The 17424-nt window shown below is 49.3% G+C and overlaps 2 protein-coding genes across 23 annotated transcripts in view; one reads left to right on the forward strand and one right to left on the reverse strand.

The window, feature by feature from the left end:
- DDX11 (DEAD/H-box helicase 11) overlaps positions 1–10460 on the forward strand; it is a 31221-nt gene extending 20761 nt beyond the window's left edge. For 14 of the 15 annotated variants that reach the window (XM_046901317.1, XM_046901335.1, XM_046901336.1 and 11 more), the window contains 16 exons: positions 341–420; positions 1677–1721; positions 1871–1938; positions 2463–2501; positions 2722–2845; positions 3293–3427; positions 3883–3995; positions 4785–4857; positions 5203–5306; positions 6053–6202; positions 8170–8238; positions 8413–8513; positions 8934–9018; positions 9619–9694; positions 9872–10026; positions 10160–10460. In XM_046901317.1, coding sequence (XP_046757273.1) covers positions 341–420; positions 1677–1721; positions 1871–1938; positions 2463–2501; positions 2722–2845; positions 3293–3427; positions 3883–3995; positions 4785–4857; positions 5203–5306; positions 6053–6202; positions 8170–8238; positions 8413–8513; positions 8934–9018; positions 9619–9694; positions 9872–10026; positions 10160–10183 — 1441 coding nt within the window. In that variant the 3' untranslated portion in view covers positions 10184–10460. The remainder of the gene's footprint in view (positions 1–340; positions 421–1676; positions 1722–1870; positions 1939–2462; positions 2502–2721; positions 2846–3292; positions 3428–3882; positions 3996–4784; positions 4858–5202; positions 5307–6052; positions 6203–8169; positions 8239–8412; positions 8514–8933; positions 9019–9618; positions 9695–9871; positions 10027–10159) is intronic. The other variant, XM_046901344.1, reaches the window with a different exon arrangement.
- Positions 10461–11326: 866 nt separating this feature from the next.
- Positions 11327–17424, reverse strand: part of WASHC1 (WASH complex subunit 1) — a 39223-nt gene continuing 33125 nt past the window's right edge. For all 8 annotated transcript variants that reach the window (NM_001006245.2, XM_046939212.1, XM_046939211.1 and 5 more), the window contains 7 exons: positions 16052–16188; positions 15065–15200; positions 14009–14213; positions 13378–13542; positions 12880–13038; positions 12604–12672; positions 11327–12083 (listed from right to left, as the gene is read on the reverse strand). In NM_001006245.2, coding sequence (NP_001006245.2) covers positions 11932–12083; positions 12604–12672; positions 12880–13038; positions 13378–13542; positions 14009–14213; positions 15065–15200; positions 16052–16188 — 1023 coding nt within the window. In that variant the 3' untranslated portion in view covers positions 11327–11931. The remainder of the gene's footprint in view (positions 12084–12603; positions 12673–12879; positions 13039–13377; positions 13543–14008; positions 14214–15064; positions 15201–16051; positions 16189–17424) is intronic.

A 17424-nucleotide genomic window follows, 5' to 3' on the forward strand; every position in this document is an offset into this window, starting at 1 on the left:
GGTGAGTGCTTGGGGGTGGCTGTCAGTAGGGTGTTCAGAGCCCTATCACAAGCAGGGAGTATGAGCAAATGTCTTACGTAGGGCACAGCTGATGGTTTGTTCAAGGTTATCGGGAAGCCTGTGTGAAGCCTGGAAGTAGGGCCAAGTGCCACGCAGCAGAATCTGCTTCCTAACTGCTTCTTCACTGTTCCCCAGTGTATAGATCTCTTCTGCTGCTGTCTGGTTCTGTTCTGCCTCAAATTAAGGCGAGTTCAGTTACTTGTCTCTGCAGCTTAGGGAGCTATGTGTTAGTCCTTGAAGATGTTTTGGGGCCTAATACCTCTTTTTTTTTTTTCCATAGGAAACGTTTGAAGGCAAAGAACTTGATGTACATTAAGCAGATCCTGTATTTGCTGGAGCGGTTTGTAGTCATGCTGGGAGGTAAGCAAGCCATTTCTCTCTCTGTGGATGCTTAGAAATTCAGAGGCATTTGGTGTTCCTTCGGAGCACTGTCCCTCCTGCTCCTGCACAGGCTGTGAGGAGTTGCTGCTCATGTTTGGTGCCAGTACTATCGTTTCTCAGCCTGTGTCTGCCTGAACCCCTCTCTTTTTTCATTAGCTGAGGAGCAGCAAATGATGCTGTAAGTTGGTAGGAGCAGTTCCCCTCTTCCTGTGTGATTTTCAGATCTGATTTGAATGGGGAGGTGGTGTGGTCCGAAGTGAGGAATACAGCAGGTGTGACAATAATCAGCACTGCACAAAAGCTGCACAGCATAATCTTCCCGTGTCATCTGGTGGCAAGACCTCTGCCTGTGGCAGGCATGCCTCTGCACAGTGATTTTTTTTTTTCTTTTTCTTCTTGAGAGGTGCCTTTCCTTTCTGTGATTTCTAAATCTACTGGCATTCACGTGGCTCCTCTCCTGTAATGCGTTGTTTTCTGCACATCAGTGTGCCTTAAGGAGAGCCTGCCGTAAGCTCACAAAGAAGTTTCTCTTACACAGGGAAAAAGCAGCTCTTTGGTGCAGGAGCATATTGGTGCTCTGTGCCCTTCTCTCAGATGAGTACTTCTGTCCCTACCAGTCTTCTCTTCCCCACACTGGGCTCAGTGCTTTCATTAGCCTGCAGCCTGAGTACGGCTTCATGATCGAGGCTGCAAAGTGAATTGTGAGGTGGGTGTTAAACACTGGCACATAAAGCACAGCGAATGGCAGCAATTAATACTGTTCTGTCTGTCAGGGTCAGAATATGGAACTGTCCTCAGGTTTTCCCTTATTCCCAATCACCTGTCAGCCTGTGTGCCTCCAAGCTCCTCGTGCTGCATTGAGGAGGGGTGAGGGATGCACTGCAGTCCCTGTCCCTTCATCTTTGCAGCATGATGACTGTGCGAGCATTTGTATGCACCCACCCTACCTGCTGCCTCCTGCTACAGAAGGGAATGTAGGTGGCATTTCTTAGGATGCAGCAGCATACTTGTCCTATAGTGTGGGGCTATCCTGCAAGGGAAAGAAAAACTGAGTGGGAGCTGTCATTTTCTCTGCATAGCTGCTGCTTCCAGATGTGAAATTGATTCTTGATTCTTCAGAGGTTTTTTTTTGTACTTATGCTGTGCTTTCGGCTCAGTTGTTCGCTTCAGTTCCTTGTTTAACATTAAGACAGACTCGTAGTAAGCCTTCCTTTAATTGTATTCATATTTTACAGGGAATGTGAACCAAAATCCTAGCTGCCAGGTAGTTTCCCAAACAGGTAAGACTGTAGCAAACACCTAAGGTAGCACCACTGGGCAGGGACATATGGGCAGTAAGGGGCCTGCAGGCCCAGCAGCAGATAAGTTGGTTTTGTATTTTTTTGGGTTTTTTTTTTGTTTTTTTTTACTTTTGTCTTTTTTTTTTTAGGGACAGAGCTGAAATCCATCAATGACTTCCTCTTTCAGAGCCAGATTGACAATATCAACCTCTTCAAGGTAGCGCATGTGTCTTCTGTAGGGTGCAGCTGACAGCTTATTCAAGGTTATCAGGAAGCCCGTGTGAGAGCTGGAAGTAGGGTCTTGTGCCACATGGCAGTATCTGCTTTCTAGCAGCTTGCCCATGCTTCCCTGTTATACAGAGCTCTTCTGCTACTGCCTGGTTAGCAGTGCGTTAAAGCTGGATGGGTGATCTTGGGGCAGAGGAAAACAAGCAATTAAACGTGTATGAGTGCAGACTCTGTCTGTAGGCAAAGTCAAACTGTATAGGTTGAGGGTAAAGAAACACTGCTACTCCAATAACCTAACCCATCCCTCAAGTCTCCAAACAGTGCTTTAACCAAAGGGATTCCCACTCTAGAAGCAGTGCCTTTGTAATAAATTGTCTTACAAAGAACTGTCCACTGCTCCCCAAGAGAACAGCAAGCACAGCAAGTGATATCCTTGCTGGGCACAGACTGAGGGCAGCAGGATGGGAGGTGGGATGCTGAGCACCAGTTATTTTTGCTGTCTTTTTCCAACAGGTGCAGCGTTACTGTGAGAAGAGCCTCATCAGTAGGAAGGTACCGCTCCTGCAGCTTTATCGTCAACAACACTCAATGCCTTGCTTGGTTTTGTTTTGATGGGTGGGAAAAATAAAGGGATTTTGCTGATAGATTCTGATTGGGTTGGTTTGTGAACACCTGCCGAGGAACCTTATCTGTACCAGGCCAGAAAACTTGTTTCTATCTTATCTGTTTCCCTCTGTTGGTAATCTTAGTCTTTCTGGCTTTTGCTTGGCAGCTTTTTGGATTTGTGGAGCGATATGGCAATCCTGCCCCAGTTGTGAAGACCAACAAGGAGAACCAGAAGCTGGCTGGTTTGCAGAACTTTCTTATGACTCTCCAGCAGGGATCTTATAAGGAGGGTGAGTTCAGACATCCTCCACTTGTGCATTTATGAACAAAGTGAGGACGTGGAACGTGCATCTGCATGAGGGAAAGGGAGGGCAGAACCCAAGAGTCATAGACTGCAGGAGGTGTACTGCAGAGGTGTTTTTAATATATCTGACTAGATGACTTTGGCAATTATACATTTGATTAGATCTCCTGAGGTCCCTACCGAGTGGAGTGATGTGATTGTGTTTATACTGAATGCACTTAAACTTTGCTCTGCTGTGACCTGCTGGCTTTGCAACCTGAGCTACCATGGGTAACTGTTTAGTGGTGCCAGCTACAAAACTAGATCTTTTGTTGTTGTTGTTAGCAACGACATGGAACTTGGATGTCATGTTCTATCTGTATTTAGCACTCAGAACTGTCTTTAGAAGTGCAGCCTGAGCTGCCTGCCTCTCTCTTTCTCTTCTGGCCATCAGGCCCTCTCCAGAGCCCTCCCGTGGAGGCTGACAGTGACCAGCTCCGAGCTGCCTCTCCTCTGATGCACATCGAGGGATTTCTCTCAGCCCTCACAAACGCAAATGAAGATGGTCGAGTCATTCTCAATAGGCAAGGTACTGGAATAGGAGAGCTGGTGAGAGGAGACATGACTTACAAACAGGCCATTTCACCATCAAGTGGGAGGCAATTGTGAGTCTGTAGTCCTACCAGAATGTACCTGTGCAGTCTTGATTGAGGCTGGCAGGCTAAGGCTGTGCAAGGACTCTCATGATTCCAAAAGAAATTCTTAACAAGGGCACTGGGGGCTAGGGCTTGCAGATCTCAGCTCCCACTTTGGATGCTGGTTTTTATCTTACACTTCAGTGTTCCTCTTCGAAGCTCCAGGAAGCCTCGGAAATGGAAAGTAACTTTGAGGTTGTCATTACCCATTGCTGCCATGGCAGCAATGAATAGCAGGACCTTGTTTTGAGAGGTGGGGATCTGCCAGAGTGTCCAGGGCAAGAGGGAGTATCTCTTGTATCCCTGTTTGTCGCAGGTAGTTCACAATGCCACCTCTCTTTCTTTCCAGGCACTATTGGTCAGAGCAGCCTCAAATTCCTCTTGCTGAATCCAGCTGTCCACTTTGCCAAGGTGGTGAAAGAATGTCGTGCTGTAATCATTGCTGGGGGCACCATGCAGCCGGTGAGGGAATAAGGACATCTCTGGTGCTATCCTACAAGCAGGCATAGAAAGATAAGAACTTGGTCCCATTGGGGAGATGCTCCTCTCACCTCCAGTGGTGTGTGTGGGAAAAGACTTCTCCTATGCCTCCTCCATTCCTGTTTCTGGGTAGGAATGTCTTAAAAGGGATGGAAGAAAGTTGTGAAGTGCAGGACAGGACCTTGGAGAAACAGTGGCCTTTTTTTTTTTTTTTTTTTTTTTTTGGAAGGCCTCTACTCCAACTTTAAACCCTTCTGTCTGCAACTCAGAGAGAGGATATAGCTGCAGTCCACGATGTGGACTGTACAGTGCTTGGGAGTCTTGGTAGTAGGCTTTTGGGCCTAGGGAGGTCTGAAATTGGAGCATGATGGGCGAAGACAGGAGTGGTTCTACACAGGGAACTTGACCCACACAGCAGGGCCACAGCAAGACTCAGAAGCATGGGCGCTAAAAGGCACTGTGCATTTCATGCTACCTGTCCTGCTTGGGCCAGCTTGAGGTTCTGCTCCTGGGCACTTGGCTTAGCCTGAGCAGAAGACAGCAAGGCAGGGGCACAGAAGGTCCCACAAGCCTGGGAGCAGAGATTGGCTGCTGGCTGAGCATTATCTTGCCCTCAGTTTTCACATTGAGAAAGCTCATCTTCTTTCCTTGCTGGCAGTCCCCCTTACTGAGCTCATCAGCTCTCTGAATGCTGATGCTCAAGGAGCGGTACCAGGATTGTTGGTGCAGTGTTTCTTGGGACTTCACCTCTCTCTGGTTTGTGGTTCACAGGTGGCTGATTTCCGAGAGCAGCTGCTGTCCTATGCTGGTGTGGATCCTGCACGCATCGTGGAGTTCTCTTGTGGTAAGTGTGCTGGGGTTACAGGGAGGGGTCATAATCTGTGTTGGACCATCTGCCATTGGTGCTGTTTTGTCAGCACTCTAAGCAACATGGCATCTTTCCTACAAGTCACGGCAGCAAAGGGGTGCTTGTTCCCTCCCACTGAGCTCCTCAGTGCTCTTAGCCAGCAGCAGTAGGCAGCACCTTGACTTCTTCCCAGGGGCTTGAGGAGCAGAGGCCAGAGCAGCTGAGTGCCTAGCCACACAAATGCATGCCTGTGTCATTGCACGTAGGTGATGCTGTTCAGCTAGCAGTGTTGGTGCACGCGGCAGCGATGCTGACTCTCCCTACTTTTTTTTTGGTCTCCAGGACATGTGATTCCTCCAGAAAACATTTTACCCATAATCCTCTGTAGTGGTCCTTCCAACCAGCAGCTGGAGTTCACCTACCAGACAAGAGACCTGCCCCAGATGGTCAGTCTTCCTTTGTTCCCTTCTGAAGTGTCTTTTTTTTTGGTTCACTTGCCTATGTTTCATAGTACTTTCCGAAAGGTGTGATGATCAAAGGCCATGGGAGGGGCATACGTGGGATTTGGGGCTGGTGTGTTGCCAGGTAATTGGGAAAGAGGAACGTGGTGTTGATTTGCTTGCTCAGAAGAATCTCTTGAAGGTGAGGAAGACCAGCAGCTGTTTGGCTGTACTGCAATCCTGCATTTGTGTGCTGGACACCAGAAAGAGATCTGACTACTTCCCAGATTGGAGGACTCTGTCAGTGGAGCAGGGCAGCCCTGCGGAGTGCAACCCTAACCACAGGGGTGGTAGCAGATGTTTCTGCACTTCTCCCTTCGTTTGCTCAGTCAGCGCCCAGCACAAGGTGCTGGGTCTGCTCTGAATCCCACCAGATGTGGTAGCCAGCTCTCCATATCTCTTCTAGTATGAGACGTTTCCATCCACTGGGACAACAGACACAGAGCCTCCTGAGCGACCACTGCTCCACACTGGCAATGGAAACTCTGAATGAGGAGAAAAGCCAAGCACTGAACAGCTTTCTGGCAATTCCCAGCTCCCTTAGCAGCACTCAGGCCTCACTTATTTCCCACATTTTTCCTCCATCAATGCATGTCATGGGAGAGGTGCGATCCTGGGATTGTGCACAGAATTGGAGCGGCATTAGCTGGAGCTCCTGTCAGCTGCAATATGCTCTTGTCTCTCTCTTGCAGATGGATGAGACAGGCCGAATCCTCTGCAACCTGTGCAATGTGGTCCCAGGGGGTGTGGTGTGCTTCTTCCCCTCCTATGACTATGAGAAGCAGGTGTATGCGCACTGGGAGAAAACAGGGCTGCTCACCCGCCTGGCAACTAAGAAGAAGGTAATTGTGCAGCCAGGGGCAGTTGGTACTGCAAATAGGAGCTTCAAAAGTCAAACAATTATCTATGCATTACAGGCCTCTCCCTGAGTTGTTCTCATACTCTGCACAGCAGAGCAGAGAGGATGTTTATCTAGCCAATCCCTCCAGTAATGAATAAATGATACTTCCCGGGCGGCTGATCACGGAGCCGGGATCTAAATTAGATTAAATGCAGCTATAGATTCTTTAAGCGCGCAGTCTGTCGTGGCCATGGGGGGAGACAGTCTTTGCTTTCTGTAGCCAGTAAGCTTGTTCTCTTGCAGCTGGGGAGCTCTTTGAGTTGAGCTGCTACAGGGAATTGGCTTTTCCCAGTCTCAGCTGTTTGTCCCTTGCCCACAGACCAGCGTGGCCAAGGGGCCGTGGCCTTGTACTAGCCTGCAGTTCATAGGAAAAATGTTGTTAGCATTCTTCTGGTAGAAGTATAGAGCTGAGAACTGAAAGACCAGCAGTAGTGACTGCTTTTGGAAGAGCAATGAGAAACATTAAATAGGGGGATCGCTGCAGATATGAAATCTGTGCAAGTACTGTCCCACGTAGTGGAAGGTAGGGTACTGCTGAAGCTCAGGCAGTCTGACTGTCCTGGGGGGTGAGGCAGAGACCTTGGTCATGTGCCAGGAAAAAAGAAAAGAGAGAATGACAGATATCTTGTCATGTGATTTTTTTCCTATCCAAAGCTAATAACTTACCATGTGCATTAGCAGAGCACAGTCCCAGTATTTCACAGCCTTGGTGCAGGCATTCTGGCATGTGGATCTGCCCGTAGGTTTTTGTGGTGGAGACATCACGCTTCAGCTTCTCCACGTGTTTGCACAGCTGTCATTCAAAATGTCTTTCGGGTGCGTTCTGTGGGAGTCCTTATGGTTTGCCTGGCATCTCCAAGGGCTCACACCGCAGTCATGCCGCTTGCTCTGCCTTTTAGCTGATCTGTTCTTGTTTGGCCTTTGCAGTCTCCAGCCAATTGGATATGCGTTAGCAAAGCAATTTGGTAGCAGTGCAGAGAGTGTGACTTTCAGCTGCCTACACGCAAGATCATATCATAGAAGAGGAAGGTTAAAGTCTTTCCTGAGGTAGCTGTGGTGAGATCACACTGAGATTCTATTTGAATTACAGAGGAAAAATTAATTTAAGTCAGAGGATTAAATAGCTACTGTTTAATGAATTAAATAGATTTGGCTTACATTTGTAATTGCCAGTTACTTTTCTACTGAAAGACTGCCTCTGGCTGGTAAAATGCTCACAGCACTCCTTGCTAACCAAAAGAAAACGCGTGCTGTAGGTTTTTTACTATCACAGAAAAGATAGATGTTTCATTTCTTGTTTACCAGAACAGTAAGTTGTGATTTAAGCCAAGGTGCAGCACCTATGGAGATCCAGGCTCAATTAATTGCAAGGGCTTTCAGTAACTTGTTAGTTTATAACTCCATTAGAGATGCTGGAATAACACAAAGAAATATTACTCTGTGCATAGAAAACTAATATATTTCCTGGGCAAAGGAACCATTACATGGAATTAACGGGTGATTCAAATTAATTGGTCCAATCACTGTCCTCCAAGACCTTGCAGCTGGAGGGTCCCTCCATCCTGCTGCGCCTCTATCTGGAAGAAGGGCATGTGCTTTCCAGCCTTTCATCTCTCAGATGTCTTCTGACTTCTTGTAGCATTAGACCAAGCTGCCTAAGCTAGAAGGGAATGTTGGAGGGCAGGAGAAGCTGCTGCTCCCTTCAGAGCCCAGCTGAGAAGTGCTGTAGTGAGCATGCCCTGCTTTTCCAGGGGTATAGGGGAAAGGTGCTGGTTAAGTGGTTTTTTTTACAGTAAACTTGCCCTTTCCTGGTTTTAGTTCCATGTGCTATTGCATGGCACGTGAATAAAATGATCTGTTTTGTTGTTGCTTGCTTCCTGATGCTGCAACTGCTGCGCTGTGTGACAGATCTTTCAGGAGCCTAAGAAAGCCAACCAGGTGGAGCAGGTGCTGGCGGAGTATGCCAAGTGCATAAAGGTGAGCAGAGCTGGCAGGGTGGTGGGAGTGGATCATCTCATCTGCAGATGGGAGCGCTGGTAAAAAGGGCATTGCAGCTTTTAGCTGGGAAAGAGGGCTCTAGTCCAGATGTGTGTTTCTGAAACACAGAAATCTTCCCTGCTCTGGTCTAAGTTGCTGGTCCCTCTCTCGCAGCGGTGCAGCCAGGCTGGAGGCCAGATGACGGGGGCTCTGCTGCTTTCTGTAGTTGGAGGCAAAATGAGTGAAGGGATCAACTTCTCGGATGACCTGGGAAGGTAAGGTGGCTGTTCCTTTTGAGGTGAGAACTTGGCTTGTAGTGCAGTGACTCTGAGCAGGATGGACACATCGGTACTTGCATAGATAGAAAGTCTGGGGATCACGTGGCTTGGGCTGATGCTCGAGCCAATGGGACAGAATCTGCAGGTAATGTGGAAGTCAGTTGTCCAGTGTACTTTTCATGTGAGTAATGCAGTTAGGCTTGCTGTGCTAGATAATTCCTTGTTCTGGCACCCTGAATCCCTCTGCAGCTTCCAGTTCAGAGTGTGCTTGTCAGACTGCTGTGTTTTACTGCCGCCTTTGGTCTTCAAGGCTGGCTGTCTTTCAGGGGTACAGTGACCTCTAATTTATCAGTCTGTTGGCAAAGTGCTTTAGGATGAGACATAAAGAATAATGCGGTCCTCCCTCATCCCTTGCAGGTGTGTGATTATGGTGGGAATGCCTTACCCCAACATTAAATCTCCCGAGCTTCAAGAGAAAATGACTTGGCTTGATAAAACAATGGTAACAGACAACTTACACCTCTGCTTTTTTTTCCTCTGATTTTTACTACTAACTTCCCTCCTGGCACCTGAGTTCCACCGTTGCCTTCAAAGGCTTCTTTTTCCTTTGAGCTTTTCCGTGTTTCTCAGACCGTGGTAACGGGTGCACAGCCATCCCCATACTGCATGTGTATAGTAAGCCCTATGCACAGGGGTCAGTGGAGGGAAGCAACAGCAGGGCTCCCTGGGAAGTGTGTTCCAAGGGGAACAGAGTCCCTTCACAGCAGAGGAGGTGGCAAGGCGGTAAGAAGGTGTATGCCAGGCTCACTTCTCTTGGTATACTTGTTCCTACTGCCCACTGGAGGTGCTGTTCCTGAGCAGCAAGGGACAAGTGCTCTGCTTTCAAGGGGGCCTTAGGCTGTCTCTCTGTGACTCCTCAAAATCATTTTCTAAAAGTGCAGCTTTTCTTCTGTCCCTCCTCGCACTCAGCTTGGGGTCTGTGTGGATACCCACTCATTCTGCCAGGATAAAAGTATTTGTTTACCTTACTTCTTCATTAAGACTCTCCCCAGTTTGATTAACATCAACCTCGTGTTCACTCTGACTTATTTCTCCTTTCCAGCCAAGATCTGCTAGCCAGGCACCTAGCAGAGTGCTGATTGAAAACCTGTGCATGAAGGCAGTAAACCAGTCAATAGGTAATTCATCCTTCCTTGGACAGACTGGGGGATACAAAATGTGACTGCACCAAAGGAGGGTGGGAAAAAGGAAGCAGAACCAATCATTCTGAGTACAGATGATACAGACACGAGCTTACTTGCCTGGGAACAAACAGCTCAGAACTGCAGTTTAACACAGTTGCACACTCTGTACAGGAAGAGCCATTCGCCACCAGAAGGACTACGCAAGCATCCTGCTCCTGGACCACAGGTATGCACGCCCTGCCATCCTTAACAAGCTGCCACAGTGGATCAGGGAGAGAATCCAGGTCAAGCCTGCCTTTGGATCAGCTTTTGCAGAGTTAAGAAAGGTCAGAACTTGTTTCTCACATACTGCTGCAGAAACTGTTTCCCACTGTATTCATTTGTACTTTCTTCAAGCCTTCAGTTAGGTGCTTCAGTGTTAGTTTGCCCCTGACCTTATCTGGTTTCATGTGTTCCCAGTTCCACCGAGGGAAATCAGACTGACGCAGACCAGAGAAGCGGGCTGTCGGTCAACTCTGTGATCCACACCTTTTGAAGAACACCCAAAGCAATGCAGGTTCCTGTTTTTCTGTTCCAAGAAGTTTGTTAACCTCCTTTCTGCCCCCTTTGATTGTCGTTCAGTATGAGCACTTGGCCTTCACCACCACAGCCAGGAGGGAAAACGGTTGCAGGACCAACGCTGGTGAAGGTAGCAGGAGGCTCCTATTTGTTTACAGCTGTTAAGGTTTTATTTAAGTCTATTAAATATTTTCAGCCCAGACATTTAAGTGTGGGGATTATGATTATTTTGATAGAACACATTGGCTTTGTTACAGCACTGGCCAACTTCAGGGGGTCTGGAACCAGAGTTTACAATTCTTGTGGAATTTCTAAGCTGTTGCCTTTAAGGTAACAGGCCATTAGTTTGTACTGGGTTGGAATTACACAGTGAGACAGGTAAGATGTGGGGTAGGTTTTTAATCTCCTTTCTACTTTGCTTCAAGCTGGTACTAGACTAAAGAACTGAGTCATTCTTTCAAGGGGAATAATGATACGGCCATAACAGCACACCACTTCTCCTTTGATCACTTTTAATCATAGGATCACTCTGTGCTTTTTAATGCATACAGGCTTTTTTTGAACTCACAGTAACTTTCTGTGGAAAACGGGTCGAACTTTTCTTGGTGCAGTTTCCTAGAGGTTCTTTCCCATGTCCTGGGCTGCGGGGTAACTGATAACAGGAGTGGCTGTACAATCCCATGGCAGTGTAATCCCACAGCCACTCACAGCTCTTTCTGTTATCACAAACAAGGCTGGGCAAGGAGGTTGTTTTGCCTCCTTTCTGCTTTCAGCAACAAGGATGCTACCTTTCTAGACTCTTCACAGTGAAGAAAGCATTGAAATTTAGACATGGAGCTGGTACCTGTTCCCTCTGTGTTAATTGGCCCCCCATGGGAAAACACAGCTGCTTCTCACAAACTTCTGCTCTGAGTTCCCACTCTGGCTAAGCTCTGCCTGGAACTCACTGAAATCAGCAGCTGGAGTAGGGGGCTTGTAATTAGCCGGTGCCCTCCTGCCCTGTGGTTGGTGGTGGTTGGTTTATTGAGCACGTTTCCCTCCTTTACCAGAGTGAAGGCTGCAAAGACCTCCTTCCTTGAGCTTTATTGCAGTTTTTCAGAAAGCAACAGCCAAAGAATTGCCATAAGCCAGAGACAGAAAGAAACCATCGGGTACAGAGGCACCAGTAATTAGACTTGTCCGTGAAGGGACAGACAGACTCTTTCACTCTCATTCACTCACTACTATCCAGCTTCATCTTCAAGGACTCAGAACTTGCAACACCCAAACAAACATGAGCTTCAGCAAACACGCAGCAGAGACAAATGAGGCAAGGACTGCTTGCCTGCCAGGGATGCTCCTGCAGTCATCACCAGTCACATTAGGTAAGACCAAGGGCCCTTTAAATGAGGAACAATACTTGTTCTGATCCTCTGAGCGCAAGCTGCCCTACTGCCCTCCAGCTAAGGCTGGATTTATTGATTCATTGTGAGCTGCAGCAGGATTTGAGCTGGATTGTAGTATTTGGGGTGGAGACCAGCAGACAGCAGAACAAAACCCCTCATTGGTAACAATTTGGTTGTGGTTAGTTCCCGCTGCTCCTCTTCCAGAAGAAATGACAGGGTGCCCCTCCCATGCCACAGCCCACCTTCTGTAGAGTCCTGGGATTCATGCTGATGCACAACTGCTACCATCTATGACTCCCAGTCATCCTCATCCTCTTCACCCGGGGGCTGCTGTGGGGGCGGGAGGGGTGGTATCGAGTCTGACATATGAGCAAAGGCACCAGCAGGACTGCCGGGAGCATCGGGATTTGCTGAGGCTCCTGGCCCTTTCCCTGAAATACCTGGGAGGAAAGGAAAAGCTCCAGTGAGTGGCACCTGGGGCCTAGAGAACACGCAGGCTTAGTGAAGGTGAGGTGAAACAAATGCCTCGTGGCACTGTGCCTTCAGCAGCCAGCTGACCCAAGCAAGCAGAACTGCAGATGTGCTTAAATGGCACCACAGCTCCCTGAAAAGGCTTGTTTCAGCAAAGCTCCCCCTGAGCAGGTCCATGCCCTCCCCTTGCACTGATGAAACTCTAAGGGATACCGCTGTCTCACCCTCACCCTGCAGAGCCCCTCACTGGCAGTTTTCAGAGCCCATTATCTGCCTTGGGCACACGATCTCCTGCTATCTCCAGCTGATCATGAGATGGAGAGGTTCCCCAGACATCCCCCTGTAAATGCACTCCCAGCCATGCCGTGACACACAGGCCTAGGAAGGAGTCTTCCCCTGGTTCTAGGGCCGTGGCTGACAACTGAGGTGCCTGAAAAAGCTCTGCTTCCTTCCTAGAGGGATGAAGCAGCCCACCCTGTGCAACAGTACCTTTGCGCCTCAGCACCAGCTTGTTGAACAGGTCTGACATCAGATCTCCACCTTGTCCCGTAGCTCTCACTGAAACAGAGCAAAACCCCAAGAGCGATATGAGAAGGAAGGTCAGTCTGAGCCTAGCAGAGACCTTATGCCAACCTTTAAGAAGAGAGCACCTCTCTGTTCTGTATAGTCCTTGTGCTCCTGGATGCCAGCCTCCCTCCAGACCTACACCTCCCCAACCCAGTGCAGAGAGAAAGGAAGATGAGATTTGTATAAGAGCCTCAGCACCTTGTTCTTGTTCCTTTTGCTTCTTCTTCTCCAGCTTCCTCTCCTTGACACTGCGGAGGTTGGCCTTCCCAATGCCCCCTGCCTGGCGAATGGATTCCAGGAGACTGGCACGCCCAGTTGAGGGGTTCACCACCTCCTTTGGGGCTCCCTGGACCGAAGCTGCAGGGACAGGAAGGACATGCATCAGCCTCGGGTATAGCTGCAAGCCCAGCCAAATCCCCCCACAGAAAGGGCTGCTCTGATGCCCTGCCATCTTCTTTTTGGGACTGTGCGCCTGACACAGACACTTTCAGGCACAGCCTCACACTTAGCTCAGCCAGCAAGAGGCCTGCCTAGATGAAATTGAATGCCTGTAGCCCCACAGGCAGGCAGGAGCAGCTTCCTTCCTCTGCTGGAAGGCCAAGAGGCCATTCTGGAAGGGGACTGGGGGCAAGAACTGAAGCTAGGGAGTTGAGTTAGATTCTGCTGGTGAAGCAGATGGAAGTGTGCAGCCCTTACCTGCAGGCACAGTCTTGCTGCTGTCCTCACTTGCTGTCCGAGCTGGTTCGGAGGGGGCTGTAGGCTGTGGCAGGGGCGGTGGGGGAGGCACAGTAGTTGGCATAACAGGAGGAGGTGGGGGAGGAGGCGGCGGGGGAGGTGGCAAGAGCCCAGGATCCTGAAGGTCTGAAAGATGAAAGAAGTTGCATGTGAACAATCTCAGAGGTCATCAATCTCAGAGCTTCAGCTCAGAGCGTCACGTGCCTCAGCAGCAACTGATACAAGGCCCTCAGCATGCACCATGCAGCGCAGCGCTCTCACCCTGTGCAGCATCTCTTACAGCAGATATGACCAAGGCAAGGGCTGAGGTTCACTGTGTTCCCCAGCTCCATTCCACTGGGCCTGTCCAGCTCACCCAAGGGGTTCCTACCTTGCTGCCCTGAGGCCAGTCCCTGTTCTTTGGCCCCTGCAGTCACTTGAGGCGAGGGGCCCAGAGTCTGGCCAGCACTGGAGCAGGCTGCAGCTTTGACTCAGATCCAAAGGCACCCTTCTGACCTTTCCACTAAGGAACTTTCTGCTTTGTTCCACCTTCTTTCAGCGAACCCCTCCCCACTTCGTAGTGATTGGAAATTCCAATGGTGATTGGAAATACCTGCTTGTGAAGGCTCCACTGACTCAGTGCTGAAAGTGGGTAGCTCTGGAATAGCACTGCTTGGAGCGGACGGTGCGATGCCAGGGCCCAGGTCAGCGCTGTACATGAGATCTGCAGCAATGCCAGGCAGGTCTGGCAGGTAGGACGGCACATCAATCTCAGGGACCTGGCCCAGATCTGGCACGTAGAAGTAATTTTCAGCTACCTAAAAGAAACACAAAATAAAAAGACAGTGCAGCGAAAGCACTCCTTTTCCCTTGCAGCAAGCAGGGGCATTGCAGAGAATAGCCTGGGTGGCAGTCGAGGCTGGGCTCTCAGGTGGGCCTTGCTACCGTGGCTGGCCCTCAGCTGGCCATACAACTCTATGCTCTTGTTTGCTAAACACAATGCTTCCTCCTCCAGTCTGACCCGACAAGCTCCCAGCCTCCTTTTTCCAGTCTTAATCTACACACTCAACCACACACCAACAAAGCCCTAGGTACAGCCACTACAGGGTGTTTGTTACAAGGTCAGTCACGCGGGGGCAGCTTAGACTGGTGCCCTGCCTGCCTCATGTCTACACCAAGCACCACACCCCTTTGTTCAGGCTGGTTGCCTTTCCATTTTCATTAGCAAGTGGCCCTTTCCAGCAGGAACAATGGGGTACGAGCCTTCCCCCAGGCACCTTCCAGCCATGGTACCTCACACCCACTCCTCTACAGGAGTTAGCACAAGGGAGATAGATGATCAAGTGATGGAGTCTCCAAACTCCTCTATAACTTTGAGGTCCAGCAGCAAGGTGAATCATATTACATGACACTTTTCACACCACCCAGCAAATGACTGAGAAGAGGGACACCTGCCAAGTAATGAAGGCTTTGTCTCATCCATTAAGCCCAAATCAGGACTGCAGGCACAAAAATAGGCAAGGTCTTTCTGATAAACAAGTTACCCTGCAGCCAGGTGGAGGGCATTCCCCTACTGTTCTCCACCCTTCAAAAGCTTTCTCCTCCTCTTGGAAAGCTAAGTACATACCCTTGACTGGGAAGTAACTGCATCCCCTCAGCTACATCTCACCTGCCGGTCCAGCTGTCCCCTTTCAGTGATGGAGAGAGGAGCATCAAAGAGCTTCTCTTCTGTCTCTGTTTCCAGAGCCACATGAGTCTTGGTCACTGCTCCAGCTAGCGGATCCAGGAAAACATACTTCTTGTACCTAGGGCAGAAGGCAAGCATTTCAGTGAGGCCACCTCAACAAACAGTGTTAGCCAAGAAGGACTTGAAGGAGAGCTCCTAAGGCACTCAAGCAGGTGGAAGGTGTTGGGGCCTCCCCTCAGTCTCCTTCCAACCCTTTTTCCTGCCTCACTCCTCCACAGCCGGAAGCCTATCGGTTCTCCATTCTTCCAGCACACACATTCATCCTGCAGCAAAGCCCCATCATACTGCCACCATTACCTAACTCACCTCCCACTTTCTGGCCTGAGACTGCCTCAGAACCTTCAGCAAGACAACAGTCTTTCCAAAGGCCTTATTAAGGGAGGAGAAAAGAAAAAGTGGGGAAATAATCAGTGGCTTGGGAAGAAAGAGGAGGTCCAGCAGTGGAAAGCTCAACTAGGATGTAAAGAAGATCTTCAGTGTGGGCAGAAGGAAGAAGCATGAGGCAAAGTCTGATGGGAAAGGGAAGTGCAGTGTGTGGCAATGGAGACATTAAAACAGTGACAGATGTCAAGTGTTGTTGTGAGGAGTCAGCAGGAGAAAGAGCAGTACCTAAGCAGGCAAATGGGGTAGAGGACAAGTGACAGCAGCTCTCAAGGCTGCTGAGAACTTACAGGACGATGACAGGAAAAAACAAGAAATGTTAAGCTGAGTTGAAGGCAGGTGAGTGGAGGATTCCACCCACGGGGCAGAGTGAGTGAGAAAGGGTTGCTAGCTACCAAACCCTGTCCTGTCAAGAGTCTGCTAAGCAAGATCCCTACGAAAGCAAGTGGCGCAGCTGCTCTGGGGCAGGGATAGCTCCTCTGAGCACAGGCAGAGACAGGTGGCCAGTACGGTACTGAGACAACTCACAGGTTCTCCGTGGTGTTGAAGAGCAGCAGGGAGCTGAGGGAGCTGATGTTTCTTGGGAGGCTGCCAAGACCTTCTTCTGCATCATCTTCCTGGTGAATTTTGGTGTTCACACACACAGGGAAATACTTGAGCTTTTCCTGCAGGAAGACAGATAATGGGTAGTAAAACACTAAAAAAAAAGCCAGTGGGACAGCCCTCCCCAGCCACCAAAACTCACACTACTGGTTCCACTACCAAGTCTGGGAATCCTGCTTCTTCCTCTCTACCTCCCTTTGAGCAAGAAAGCACGTGGACAACACTGCAACCCCAGGTGACGAATCTCATCTGTTGAGGCCCATGGAATATGCTTTTGGTGCCACAGATGGGTTATATTGTTGGTGTTTCGGTGGCAAGAATCCATCAAAATAAAACAGTCATTTGGGTTCTTATAACCAGAAGGAGGGATTGAGCATCACTGTCTGAACTAGGCATTTGCTATAGTGTCTCCAGCTGGGAGACACCAGACATTTTCATGCAAGCAGAGCCCCCAAATATCTGTTACCTCCCCTCTGCTGCCTTCACCTGATGTTTTAGGAGAGGTGAGCCCACTGGTTGGGCATGCAGAGACGGCAAAGGGAGGTTAGGGAAAAATTACATGCCTTCACTAGGCAAGAGATCAGGAAGAAGGGAGTGTGCAGGGTGGAACGTGCCAGATGGTTTTGCAAAGCCTGAGGGATTTGCAGGAGTTTTCAACTCTAATGAACTGAAATCTCCTCTCTCTTGGTTCTAAAACTTCATGCATAATATATAGAACTCCCTTTAGAAAAGAACTTATTACATCTGAACTGCTTGACTTTTATAGAGCGCAGGAATTGCCATCCCAGATCAGACCAGCGTTTCAGCCAGCATGACAGCACCCGCTGCCAGATGCTCTGGGGGATGACGGTCAGTGACCACAACACACTGCTGCATGCACGGCACTACAGGGAGGAAAGGAATTTGTCCCTGAACCCAGAGAATTGCTTTGAAACAGTGAACTCTCATCCTAGACCCCTCCCCACATCCCTCCTCAGCACCCTCACACCTCTTTCTTCAGTCAAACTGGGACAAGCAGCAGCCTCGCAGCTCCATACTGATACTCAACAGTATACAGCTCCCAACGCTGCCCACAGCCTTCTACTGCCTCACTACTTCCAGCATCACCAGATGGACTTTGTACTTGCAGGGGGGAACTGGAGATCACTGCCGGTTCAGTTTTAAGACCACAGCTCAGCAACATAAGCAGTTTCCGCTGATGGAAATTTCAGGTTTGAATTCAGTAGTCAGAAACCCTGGGAAATGGCTTAGTCACAGCTCAGCAAATCCAAGAGTTTGTATGGTGCTCTGAGTCTACG

The sequence above is a fragment of the Gallus gallus genome, chromosome 1 (assembly GCF_016699485.2).
Source record: "Gallus gallus isolate bGalGal1 chromosome 1, bGalGal1.mat.broiler.GRCg7b, whole genome shotgun sequence".
Taxonomy (NCBI): Eukaryota; Metazoa; Chordata; class Aves; order Galliformes; family Phasianidae; genus Gallus; species Gallus gallus.